This window comes from Myotis brandtii, unplaced genomic scaffold (genome assembly GCF_000412655.1).
Source record: "Myotis brandtii unplaced genomic scaffold, ASM41265v1 scaffold569, whole genome shotgun sequence".
In the NCBI taxonomy this organism is placed as follows: domain Eukaryota; kingdom Metazoa; phylum Chordata; class Mammalia; order Chiroptera; family Vespertilionidae; genus Myotis; species Myotis brandtii.
The window spans coordinates 1,348,860-1,361,482 of NW_005370127.1; the positions used below are offsets into that span (position 1 = coordinate 1,348,860).

General features: G+C 37.6%; 1 protein-coding gene across 2 annotated transcripts in view; it reads right to left on the reverse strand.

The window, feature by feature from the left end:
• The window catches only part of VWA8 (von Willebrand factor A domain containing 8), a 389,233-nt gene that overhangs the window by 164,433 nt on the left and 212,177 nt on the right, over positions 1–12,623 (reverse strand). For both annotated transcript variants that reach the window (XM_014549735.1, XM_005878642.2), the window contains exons 27-28: positions 3,729–3,837; positions 1,948–2,086 (exon numbers count right to left, since the gene is read on the reverse strand). In XM_014549735.1, the coding sequence (XP_014405221.1) occupies positions 1,948–2,086; positions 3,729–3,837 (248 nt within the window). The remainder of the gene's footprint in view (positions 1–1,947; positions 2,087–3,728; positions 3,838–12,623) is intronic.

The window sequence follows — 12,623 nt, forward strand, 5'->3', positions numbered from 1 at the left end:
GTTTTCAGGCTGGCCATGCCCCCCGGCGACCCAAGCTCCCAGCCTCTCCTTTTTTTCTTTTTTTTCTGGTATTTATTTATCTTCTATAATTGAAACTTTGTAGCCTTTAGTGTAGTCCAGGGCCGGCCAGGGCAGGTGGGAAGCTTGGTTTCCTCCATTGCCGGGGGCAACCCAAGCCTCTTGCTCACTCCGCTCTGTGGCCACCGCCATCTTAGTTGGGTTAATTTGCATACTCGCTCCTGATTGGCTGGTAGGTGTGGCTGATGGGCATGGCTATAGCATAGCAGAGGGACGGATAATTTGCATATTTCTCTTTTATTATATAGGATATTTATTGATCTCAGAGAGGAAGGGAGAGGGAGAGATAGATAGAAACATCAATGATGAGAGAGAATCATTGATCGGCTGCCTCCTACATGCCCCACCCTGGGGATTGAGCCTGCAACCGGAGCACGTGCCCCTGGCTGGAATCAAACCTGGGACCCATCAGTCCACAGGTGGACACTCTATCCACTGAGCCAAACCAGCTAGGGCAGAGTTCATCTTTTAAGGACCAATTCTGACTAACTGGCAGCAGCTGCCTGGAATGCTGTGTGGAGAACTGTGACATTGTGACAAGGGTTAATGAGAAAAGTGATGCACTGATTAGTGATGGGCAATGGGGCACATGATCACAGTATACTTATGTACAAGTCCGAAATATGAGACACGGGCCAAATTTCAAACTATATCCATAAAGTCCCTATTTACTCTCTACTAGTGAGTGTAAAATCCTTTATAATAAAAGGGTAATATGCAAATTGACCCTAACAGCAGAATGACCAGGAATGACCAGTCACTATGATGCGCACTGACCACCAGGGGGGAGACGCTCAATGCAGGAGTTGCCCTCTTGTGGTCAGTGCGCTTACACTGGGGGAGTGCCGCTCAGCCAGAAGCCACCTCATGGCTGGCCTGTGCAGCAGCGGTGGCAGGAGCCTTTCCCATCTGTGCAGCAGCACTAAAAATGTCTGACTAACGGCTTAGGCCTGCTCCCAGGGAGCGGGCCTAAGCCATTAGTCAGACATCCCCCAAGAGCCTCCAGGCTGCCAGAGGGATATCTGACTGCCAGCTTAGGCCCACTCCCCCCAGGTACTAGATCCCCTGAGGGGTACTAGACTGCAAGAGGGCAAAGGCCAGGCTGAAAGACCCCCCCCTCCCCCAAGTGCATGAATTTTCATGCACTGGGCCTCTACTATTTTAGTAAGAGCACCAATCTGTTACCAAAAAACTCTGTACATTTTTAAAACACATTTTTATTCAATATAACTGCTTTTAGGAATAATCAATATCTATAAAACTTATATGAACAAGACTTACTACTGAATTTTTGCCTAAACAATCTCCATCTTAGTCAAGTTAAAGACTCTCTTCCTTCCCCCTGCCTTCACTTTTGTTTATATTACTTTGGTAACTGCCATTAATTGAGAAACTTCTACCAAAAGGTACCAGGGCACACTGCATGAATCAGTAGGTAATAGCAACAGTCCAGAAATGTAGATGCCAAAATTTCACATCCTTTATTTGTCATTCTTCACAATGAGAAGTTTAATGACTGCAAATCATTCCAGTCCTGCTTTCATGGTTCATGCAATCACAAAACTGGAATCCCAGCCAAAGAGTCCAATGTTTCTCCTTTTTATTTTTCCCTTCTATTTTTAGCCCACGCCTGGGTGTGTTTAACTTTGTGCTATAGTTGTAATGAGAAACAGACATATGCAGACAAACTTAGCAGTGCTTAAGGGATTCCACAATAGTATTTTGTTAGGTTGGTATAGGAAATTAGTTCTAAATTATATATAATTGCTATCCAATCCACGAATGACGGTTAAGGAGTCTATAAACTTCTTGATTTCCTTTAAAAAAAATCAGTGCAGGAAGGAAAAATCAAAAGAAAAACTGACATACCACGTGATGTAGCAATGTCACAGATTATGTTAATTTCATCCAATGGCAACTTCCAGGAGGCACATTCCTCAGTGAAGGTTTGAGATCTTCCTTCATGTCTTTCTATTGGATACTCCTGTATGTTTATAAGTGCTGGACCCTATAATAAAGTAGTTTATCTGAGTTAAGAAATTTGGGTAGTTACCAAAATGTAGAAAAGCTGTAGTTCTTCCAAAATACAGACTTTACATTCAAATAATCAATATCTTGATATCTCGCTTCTTATTTTATTGACTGCCATGGCATTTATAACAATAATACCATAAGATTGCATTTATAAATGCTTCCACATGTGCTGTTATTTAATTTCTCACTTTATTTTCTTTTTACTCATAAAATATACCAGATGTAAAACCCCATAGTATTTCTCATTATTTCATTTCTTTCTAAGCCAAGAGCAACTTTGAATGCCAAGTACTGGGACTCAGAACTGTCCAAACCAGGAGAATAATTTGTAAATGAATGAATCAGAGCCTGATATAGTTCCACTGCAAAGATGATTATTACATCACTATACAGAATGTAATGGCTAACCCTGGGTCTTTGAAATAAAATATAAAAAACAGTAACAACTGAAATTAAAAACAACTTACTGATAATTAAAAAAAGGGAGAGTATTTCACACATGCTAAAATATTATTCAATAGTGACATAAGCAGAGGAACAAATTTAATAATGTTATTGCTATTGGTACTGGGTACTCAGATATGATATCCTGGAAATTATATAGATATAACTAAAATTTCAATGATTTGTATGCAGTCAGTCCTTAACTAATAAAAAAATTGTTTGGGTTAGATATTGACTACTGTGGCATGCATGCTCCCTCACCCTTTCAGAATAGTCTGTATCTCAGGAGCAGGAAGACTAGAAACCAGATTTCTCATAGTCCCTGCAGCAAGGGTTCTGGATGAGATTTAGTTCTACCAATTAAAGGCACTTGCATGAGATTTGGAAGGCAGAAGAGGTAGTGGCCGTCTTCCTGCAGCTGTAGTCTACAAGGAGTCTCTGACTAAAATGAGCCATCAGATTCTATGCTCTCCTCCAAGCATTGATCAATGAACCACCCTGGTCAACCCTGATTCACTGCCTGCTTTTGTAAATAAAATTTTACTGGAACATAGACACACTCATTTGTTAAAGTTCTGTCTAAGGCTGCTTTTGTGCTACCATGGCAGAGTAGAGTAGTTGTGACAGAATCTGTATAGCCACAAAGCCTAAAATATTTGCTACCTGATACTTTAGAGAAAAAGTTTGCCGAGCTGCTTTATTGTGTAGCTCTCAGCAACAGGGGTAGTAGCAGAAGCAGAAACACTGATCTTGAAACTAAGTCCTTTTGTCCTTTCTAAAAATTTCATAAGCATCTAATTCCCTACAATAAATCTCTTATTGCTTGAAATACCAAGGATCTTTGTAGGGAGTTAGATTTTGCAATAGAGGGGTTTCCATTGCAACTAGTGATTGATACTCTTTTCCTTTGCCTTTTTACAAATATATTGGAGTAACTGTCCTAGAATAACACACAAGATATAAAGGTTAGCTCTTAGGAATTCTACTGACCATTAGCAATTCTCTACATGGAGTCTCTCAGAGGCCAGACTGACTTACGAGTTCGCGCAGAAGCTCAAGCTACTCTAAAATAACATCAGAACAAGTCATTTCTGAGCTTATATGAATTTTCTCCAGTGAAGATATATAAAACTCTGTAACATTCAATATTTTAATGAGGAAGTAATATCAACCTTTATGTCTATATGATGAGTTTCTGCAGGACACAACAGTTTCTGCATTCCATCTCTTGACTGGCCCACGGTCCAGTAGCCCATGAATGTCTGCTCTGGCAGAGGCAACCTGTCAAGGAGGATTTGAAAAGTAAACATTCTTTCTTGTTTCTAAGTCACAGGAAAATATAATGCACCATCTATTATCAACTACACAAATAAATATGAAGAATGCTTAACTTAAAAGTTCTTTACATGTTATTAAGAGTCTATAAAACCATATTTAGAATGTACTTTAAGAAGAAAAGATGCCACTTTTCTGAAATCTCAGAAGGTAAAGTCCTACTCTGTTTTTACCTTAATGACAAATATAATAAATTACATATATTTTCCTTGAATTGGTAAAATACTTAGCAATTTAACATCTAAATTCCTAGTAGAGTATAGAAAGGATTTAGGCAAAAAAAAAGGAGCAATCTATCAAATTTTCAGTATATTCTTTTAAATTTGGAATAAAATAATAAATAGTACACAATACTACCGGTCACATGGTTGTAAGTTGTACAGGACAAGTTTCATAGACTCTAGCACCTTAATTTTTTCACTCTGAATTGAAATATTATATACAGAAACATTCACATAAATGTGCCATTTAGTCCTGAACACACCAGCACCCAAAGAAACAGAGCATCACCAGCTCCCAGGAAGCCCCTCGGGGCCACTTTGGTCATTGTACTCATGAAGGGAGCGCTATCCTGATTTCTAATGGAGTTAGTCTGTGTTTAGATTCCTTTTTATTTAAAATGACTTTTAAATAAAGTGACTTGCCAAAACACAGATGGCAATGCTAAAGTTCAAAACCACAAATTTTTAAGTCTTCATTTTTAATCATACTATCTATTCTTTGAATTTTTAAAATGGAACCATCAATTTTTCATTTAATTAATTATAAAGTTCTTATTCCTTGGTAAGTTGAGGCAAACAATAACTCAGAGTTAAATTTCTTTTTTTTTTTTTTAAAAAAAGCACATGTAGATATAAATAAAAATGCATGCTTGGAATGAGTTTGATGATCATTAAAAGAGTACATATTCACATTTTGAAACCATTTTATTTTTAGTAAGAGTAGTCTGACACAATATTTCCATATGCTTAATAAGACCACATAAGGTTCAGACATTTGTGGCATAAAATAACAGAATCAAGCATTCTGGTAGAATATGCTCTTTGGCCTTTTGAAATACTTAACATAAAAGTAATAATATTTGTTGATGTCATCTTATGCAAATCTCTTAAAAGGAAGTGGGTACTTTTGTATCTAACATCTAAAATACATTTCAAATTATTCTGATTGGTCACCCACTTATTTCCATGTTTTACTGGAAGTGAGGTAGGAAGGGCACGGAGCCAGGGGATTACTATTATGTTCTCTCTATTAAATGTAATGAAGATCTATGCAGACTTTGGAGAGGAAAAGTAAGCTAATTTCTCTGAGTGTTAATTTCTTCCTTTGTGAAATCAAGGGGAAGATCTGTACAGTTCCTTAGAGGTGGAGTAGCCCCTGAAGATCACTGGAGACAAGGGAAGTGTCAGTGGTAGATTCAACAGTGTTGTATTACCTTGGTGCTCTGGAGTGAAAATAAAACAACCAAAATGAAAATATCTATACCTATCAATAGAAATAGGTGCCCTGAAAGGCATGCTTTACTAATTAACTTTTTAAAAAAAAGTTCTAAATACATTCCAGTTTTTGGAGACAACAGAAACAGTTTGAAATTTAACTGTGTTTCTTAAGAGGTGGAGAATTGCTTAATAAAAATGAATTTTGCTTGTTAGGTTAATATATAGCCTAAAATTGATTGATCTAATATATCCTTTAATAATCATAAATATATCATATAGATGCTAAAAACAAAGCAAAACACTTCATCCACCTGACAAAAAGTAACTTTACTTGGCATCTATCCCTGACAATTTCAGGAGTAGTCATGAAACCTGGTTTGAACTTGCCAACTCATTCTAAATATTTAATAGTCACAGAAATTACAGGCTGTCTGGGACCCATCTAAAAATAGTACTAGCTGGTAGTCAGGGTATGAGAAGGACCTTCAGGTACCCCATATAGAATCTATTCCAGTACCACATAAGACGATGTGTATGGGCAATCACAACTACAACTGAAAGCACATTTGCAGGGTGTCCTGGAGCTGCACAAACTGACTCCATCCAGCTCCTTGGTCACATCAAGTGTTGTTTCCAGACTTTCCCAGTGGGCTCCAGGCAGGCCAATGGATGTAAACCAAAGCTCCTCACTTATTTTCCACTAATAAGCTCTCCCAATAAGCTGTGGAAAGATTTGATGGCTACTAACTCGCTCCCCTTCGCTAAGTTAGTAGTCAGGGGAAAAGGGAAGCATTAAAATTGGATGCATGAGCAAGCTCTGAATTTGAAGCATAATCAACATTAGCTTGGGTAGAACTCTAAACTAATAACCAGTTAGCAAAAGATACTATATTCCATTATTAAAATACTAGAGGCCCGGTGCATGAAATTCGTGCATGGGATGGGAGGGGGTCCCTCAGCCCAGCCTGCACCCTCTCGCAATCTGGGACCCCTCGAGGGATGTCCAACTGCCAGTTTAGGCCTGATCCCTGCAGGCAGTCAGACATTGCTCTCGCAATCTGGGATCGCCCGCTTCTAACCGCTCGCCTGCCTGCCTGCCCACTCATAACTGCTTGCCTGCCTGCCTGCTCAGTGCGCGTCATAGCGACCAGTCGTTCTAGTCTTTCTGGTCATTCCCGTCTTTCAGTCACTGGGCTTTTATATATATAGATGTCATCCAACTCTGGCCAGACTTAAGTTGTTATACCTGATTTGATTAAAACAACAATGGTATTTTCCATGGTTTTAAGAACATGTCACTTGTTTTGTTTAACTTTGCTAAAGTTCTAGCAGGAATGATGTCTGGATTTAATTTTAAAGAAGAAGAGAAAGAATTTAGGGCCTATAAATAGCACTACTTTTTAATTTCAATGTCATTCATAAATTTATGTTTTCTTAAAAAAATGAAGTATTTCAATTCATATGTTGTGATGTTTCTTAATCCTTTGTGGAAGTATTAACAAAGATCTGGAAGTAAAAGTTTTAACTATAAGAATGGTGAATATAGAAATCATGACCCAGGTCAAATTATAGCACTTGAGCAGTTACAGACAGGAAAAAAAGTTGTATGTTTTTTTTTTTTACATGCATATAATTTCTAACATGAGCCATATGGACACCAAAGTCAAGAAATATAGTCTGAATGACATGTAAGAGATTTGTCTAAGATTGTTTTCATAAAGAGGTGAGCTGGGGTTTCAAGGCGCATGTTCTGGCAAATTTCTGCCTTCTCTGAACATTTGCCAGTACTATTTCTGGAGTTTGAAAGAAACACATGAAAAAGATTTGGATCTTTCTAGGGGCATTATGTAATTGGAAGTTGTTGACATACCTATTATCAGCAGTTCCTAAAACATTTCCTTACCACAAGAACTACTAATTTTCATAGGAATAATGGAACCCTTCAGGATAGTTCCACCAACTTTAAAAAATTCACCAATTACTACCATCTTTGAGAAGAAAAAGAACAACTCCAATTTTACAAGGCCTCACTCATTCCTAATGTTTTAAATCTATTCTCTGGTACACATTAAGGTGGATTGTCCAACTGCGTTTACTGAAGCCTGAACAGAATAACCCAAACAAATGTTTCTACCTTTGGCTCTTACCCCATCCTCTGACATATCAGCTAATTTATGCCTTCACCACCTCGAACTGCTACTTGCTAGTCCTGAACATGTTACTTCATGCTTCTGCCAGGCATTTCTACTATTGCCTCTTTAATAAAATCCTCATTCTTGAGGCCCAATTACAATGTCATTTACCCTTGCATCCCTCTCCCATAGTCTTTCTGGGCAGAATAAATCTTTCGCTCTTCTGGGTTTCCATGTAAATTTGCATTCTTAGGCTAGAGTTCATGTAATTTGCAATTTTCAAATTTATGACCTGATAGGGAGAATAAAAACTTAAGAATTCAAGTTCATAAGTGAATTAATGAAATCCCTCATAAATTTTTTAAATTTAAAACAAAATTTAAAAACCAGCACACGAAAGAAAGAAAATAGAAAATCCCCTTTAAACACTTTAAATTAGTAATAATGGGTTCTACTATTCCAAGTTAACCTCCCTTGTTTACTAGAAACTTCTGAATCTCCCTTCCCTATAGTCTCACATGTTGCTGGTAAATTAATTTTGCTGCAAATGATAATGCATACAAGGATGTGTGTGGGTTTTTCCTTTCTGTGCTTGGCTCTGCATTCAGGCACATGGCTTTCCCTTTATAACTTAGACATGTGCCCCTCTGCCACCTAGGTCCCATCAAGGTCACAGAAATGATGAGTAATTTGGATGCATGCAATGGAAAAAGATTTGGGGAAACTTATTCTCGGCTGACACTTCTCAAATATGATCACCAATATCCAGAATGACACTGTGCAGTCTCAATGCTGCTGCCCAGCATCATTTGTGCCAAAGCAGATGTTGTCAGCTGGCCCCACACATCTCAGGCTTTCCTCCCTCTCACAGGAGTTGCCAGACTACAGTTCTGGGGCCTGCATTTCCTTTCCCTCATCTTCAAATTTCACTGCAAAAACTTTTCTTTTTCTGCCATCTGCTTTTCCAACCACATTTAAGTATTTTTGAATCTCAAGTTCTTTCCTTTTCTAATTATCCACATCAAAAAGGACTGGGACTAAAATTCTTCCAGTTGGAAATTTCCCCAGAAAAACAAAAACAAAAAACCCTCTGTATTTCTCACAAGAAGTACTTATAGGAGGAAATAGCCTTACTGTGAATGTAGCTTTGCATAACAAGGTTGATAGCTTACATGTTGTCCCAACTAATTGTTAATTCACTGAAGGTAAGGCTTACATCACACTCACTCAAATCTCTGGCACTTGGAATCCCTCACTTTGGCCACTGAAACATCACCCCTTTCCCTCTCATTCCCACTGCCACAATGGGAGCCCACATTGTTCATCGCATGGATTCCTATAGCTGTTCCAAACCCGTCTTCCTGCCTTCAGGTTCACTGTCTTTCAGTTTATTATCTTTAGAAAACCAGAAGGGGTCTTTCTACATTATGAATCGGACCGTGCTACAATCTGGTTTAACATTTTTCTATGATTCCCCTAACTCTTCTCTCCCTTTTAGGCTCACCACACAGGACACCCTCACTTCACCATTAATTTGTCACTGAACTACTTGCAATTTCCAAAATGCACCATGCCCCCTTAACCTTCTCTGCTTGAAGCATTTCTCCTCCTTTGTTTGCCTGGAGAACCCCTTGTAATCCTTGAGAGTTGGCTTGGTTACCCTCCCTGACTCTCCCCAGGGCAGAAGGCAGGACTCCTCTCCTTGCTCTCTCCTGTGTGGCTCTAACACACACAAGTCACCCTTTACTTGCGTGCTTTCCCAGTTCACTGTGACCCCTTGAAGGTAGGTACTAAGCCTTCCTCACCTTTATATTTCTGACTCCCTACCTAGTGTTTACCACAAAAGGGCTCAATAGTGTTTGTTATGAGTGAATGCTTGGGTACACTAGGACTGCATTCTTTCCTGTTTGTTCCTTATCTCAGTGGCAAGTTGCAAAACACCATGGCAAATCTTCCCCATTGCGTCCTGACTACACGATTCTCAACCAATGATGCCATCTACTTTGCAGGTGAATCTGGAAGAGTTAGCTATAGGTGGGGTTTGGGGATTTCTACCCAGCCAGGTGACAGGCGTTCACAAAATATCACAAATGCTTAAGGGATCAAGGTTAATTCTGTGAGATTGCCAAGATGAGGATAAAAGTCATAGATGTTGACATTTTCTATGCATATTGGGTGTGTTTTTTCATTTTTCCTGTACCTCCATTAAAGGAGCTGAAAGCAAGTGAAATGGCTGTGTAGCTACTTCATAACATACGAAAAGAATATAGGGCAAGGACTATGAAACTATAAAACCTACCACCACTCTTCTACTTGTAATAGTTCTGAGATGTCATAATGTAAACCTTATTATATTTGAAAACTAAGAGCTCTTTTATGAAGTAAAAGTAAATCATCATACAGAGTGGAATTGTATAACTTAGAACCCCATGGCCAATATTGTGAACTCATTTGTAAAAATTAAGAATACAAAAATAAAATTATAGAATATAATAGTTTAGAAAACGGAAGGAGAGGCACAATACTTTAAGAAGAGAATCTTAAAATTTAATGGGACAAACAGTAAGCTGATAATCACTCCCATCTCCAAAGATAAGCCTAATGAAATTACTCAAAAGAGAGGTTCTGGTTGGGGATGTTCTTTTTAATGCCTCTGGTACTTTGGAGACCCCATGGTTGGTCTTGGGCAGAGAAGCAGCAGCTGCTATTGATGCCACAATTACACAGGATGAGTCTTTAACATAGAAAACCCAGGCTAGTCAGACACCCATTCAAAGACACATTTGATTTAAGAGAATTTGCTTACATCTTATAAAAAGTTGTGGTTTTTTTTTTTATCTTCACCAAAGGATATTTTTCCATTGATTTTTAGAGACAGTGGAAGGGAGAGGGAGAGATAGAGAAGAGAAACATTGAAGTGAGAGAAACATCGATTGGTTGCCTCCTGCACATGCCCCGGAGGATCGAGCATGCAACCAAGATACATGGTTTTGACTGAAATCGAATCTGGGACCCTTCAGTCCGTGGGCTGATGCTCTATCTACTGAAGCAAACTGGCTAGGGATAAAAAGTATTTTTTACTTACTTATGGAATCAGTGACAAATAGCATTAACTTGAAGGAAAATGTGATTAAAATAATGGGCTTAGTCACTAATGTAAAAGTTATATGCATATTTTGTATGATATATGTCCCTAAATGGAAGGAAATAAAATTTGAAAAACTCCAAAGTTTCCATTATCTTTAAAATCTTGCAGCCCAGTGTTGTATTGCATTGCTTCTCTTGTATAAGGCACTACACAGACAACATGGTGGAGTGAGCAAAAAGATGATCGTTTTGGAACAGACAGAACTGCGGTTGAATCCCCCACCCTGTCATTTATTAGTTGTATAGTCTGTTAAGTAGTTTCCTGAAACTCAGTTCTTCATCTGTAAAACACACACACACACACACACACACACACACACACTTCTATACCTGATAATAAACTTTTAAAAATTACTTGCCTAATAGAAAAAAAGAATTTTAGAGATTGTGCATTAATATTTGTAAAGTGCTTACAGCACTTAGTAAGCACTTGAGAAATATCAACTATTTTTATTTATGCTGCTTTAAAAATGTGTTGTCTACCCTCACTTGACACATTACCAATGATTAAACTTAGATTGTGTTGAAATGCCCTAGAATTGCTCAGTTCACATAATTTCTTGTTTGCCATCGGGAAGCGTGCCAGTGTTCTACCTTTGGAGTAGTCATCACAGTGCAGCATAAGCTTTGCTGTATGGGAGGCAAGAAATAGCAATTACAGACTAGACCTTTTCTTTAAAATTTTTATTTTATTTAAATAAGAAAACAAAATAAAAAATTCCAGTGCCCAGATTGTCTGTGGACATTTAAAAAATAAAATACAGAAAATAATACACATGTTAGAATATTAAAATAGTACAGAAAGTGAGGCCTCTCAAAGGGAACCACTGTCAATACTACCGTGTGTTCAAATTATTCCAAATGTGAATTAATTAAAGAAATTTAGTTGAAAATTTGCTAATATGGTCCTAGACCTTGTTAATTCAAAGTTACTTTATTTTGTCTGAAAAAGTAAGTTAAAAAATTTTAATCAAGTATTTGAAAGCAGAGAGGGAATACGATGTGAACAGGACACCTGAGGAGTAGTTTTAAGACTCCTATAGGGCTTCTTCACCAGCTATGGGACACTTTTAAAGTCTAGCATGACAACTGTTTTGAGAAGTGCAGTCTGTTTGGCAACAGCATTTTTACATGTTTGAGAAGGATAATGAGATTTAAACATATGCAGAAAGACACAAAGGGCTGATATGAATGTTTATATTCCTTGTGAGAGTACCTTATATACTTTATGAATCTGTTTATTATGATTACAATAATATCTAATACTCAAAATTTCTAGAAGAATGGAGAAAAGAGAAGGGTTGAGGAAGAGTGTCATTTGCACTCAAATCTACTTCATTAAAGATAAATTTCTTTTCAACAAAGGAGCTTGGGAATCAAATGTTTTAAATGATCCCCTTTTCACCAGGCTGGCGTGGCTCAGTGATTGAGTGTTGACCTATGAACCAGGAATTTACGGTTCAATTCTAGTCAGGGCACCGTGTGGGCCATGCAGGAGGCAGCCGATCAATGATTCTCTCTCATTATTGATGTTTCTATCTCTCCTTCTCCCTTCTTCTCTGAAATCAATTAAAAATATATTTTTTTTAAAATGACCCCCCTTTAGGGACAGGTATCTTCCATTAAGAAGAAAAGCTGTGCAAAAAAAGAAAAAACTCAAAAGAAATATTTCTCAGTGTATGAAATAACACATAGAACCACGAGATAAGATCTTTTGGAAGAGTTTAAAAATGATTATCTTCAGATAGTGGAATTATAGGTGTTTTAATTTTCTTTTTGTTAATTTAAATATAAACGGAAATTCATTCTTCCTTTAGTACATATGCATCACAAAGAAATACTACATGTTAAAACTTTTTAATTTCCTCAAATTTTTTATTCTACTCTGATACAAACAAATGATTGGTAGATTATATATAGTTTTCCAGTGACAAATAGGCAATAAATGCTTTGGGGGAAAATATGAAACTGGCCTGAGAGTAAACAAAACAGATTGAGGAATTCAGAGGGAAAA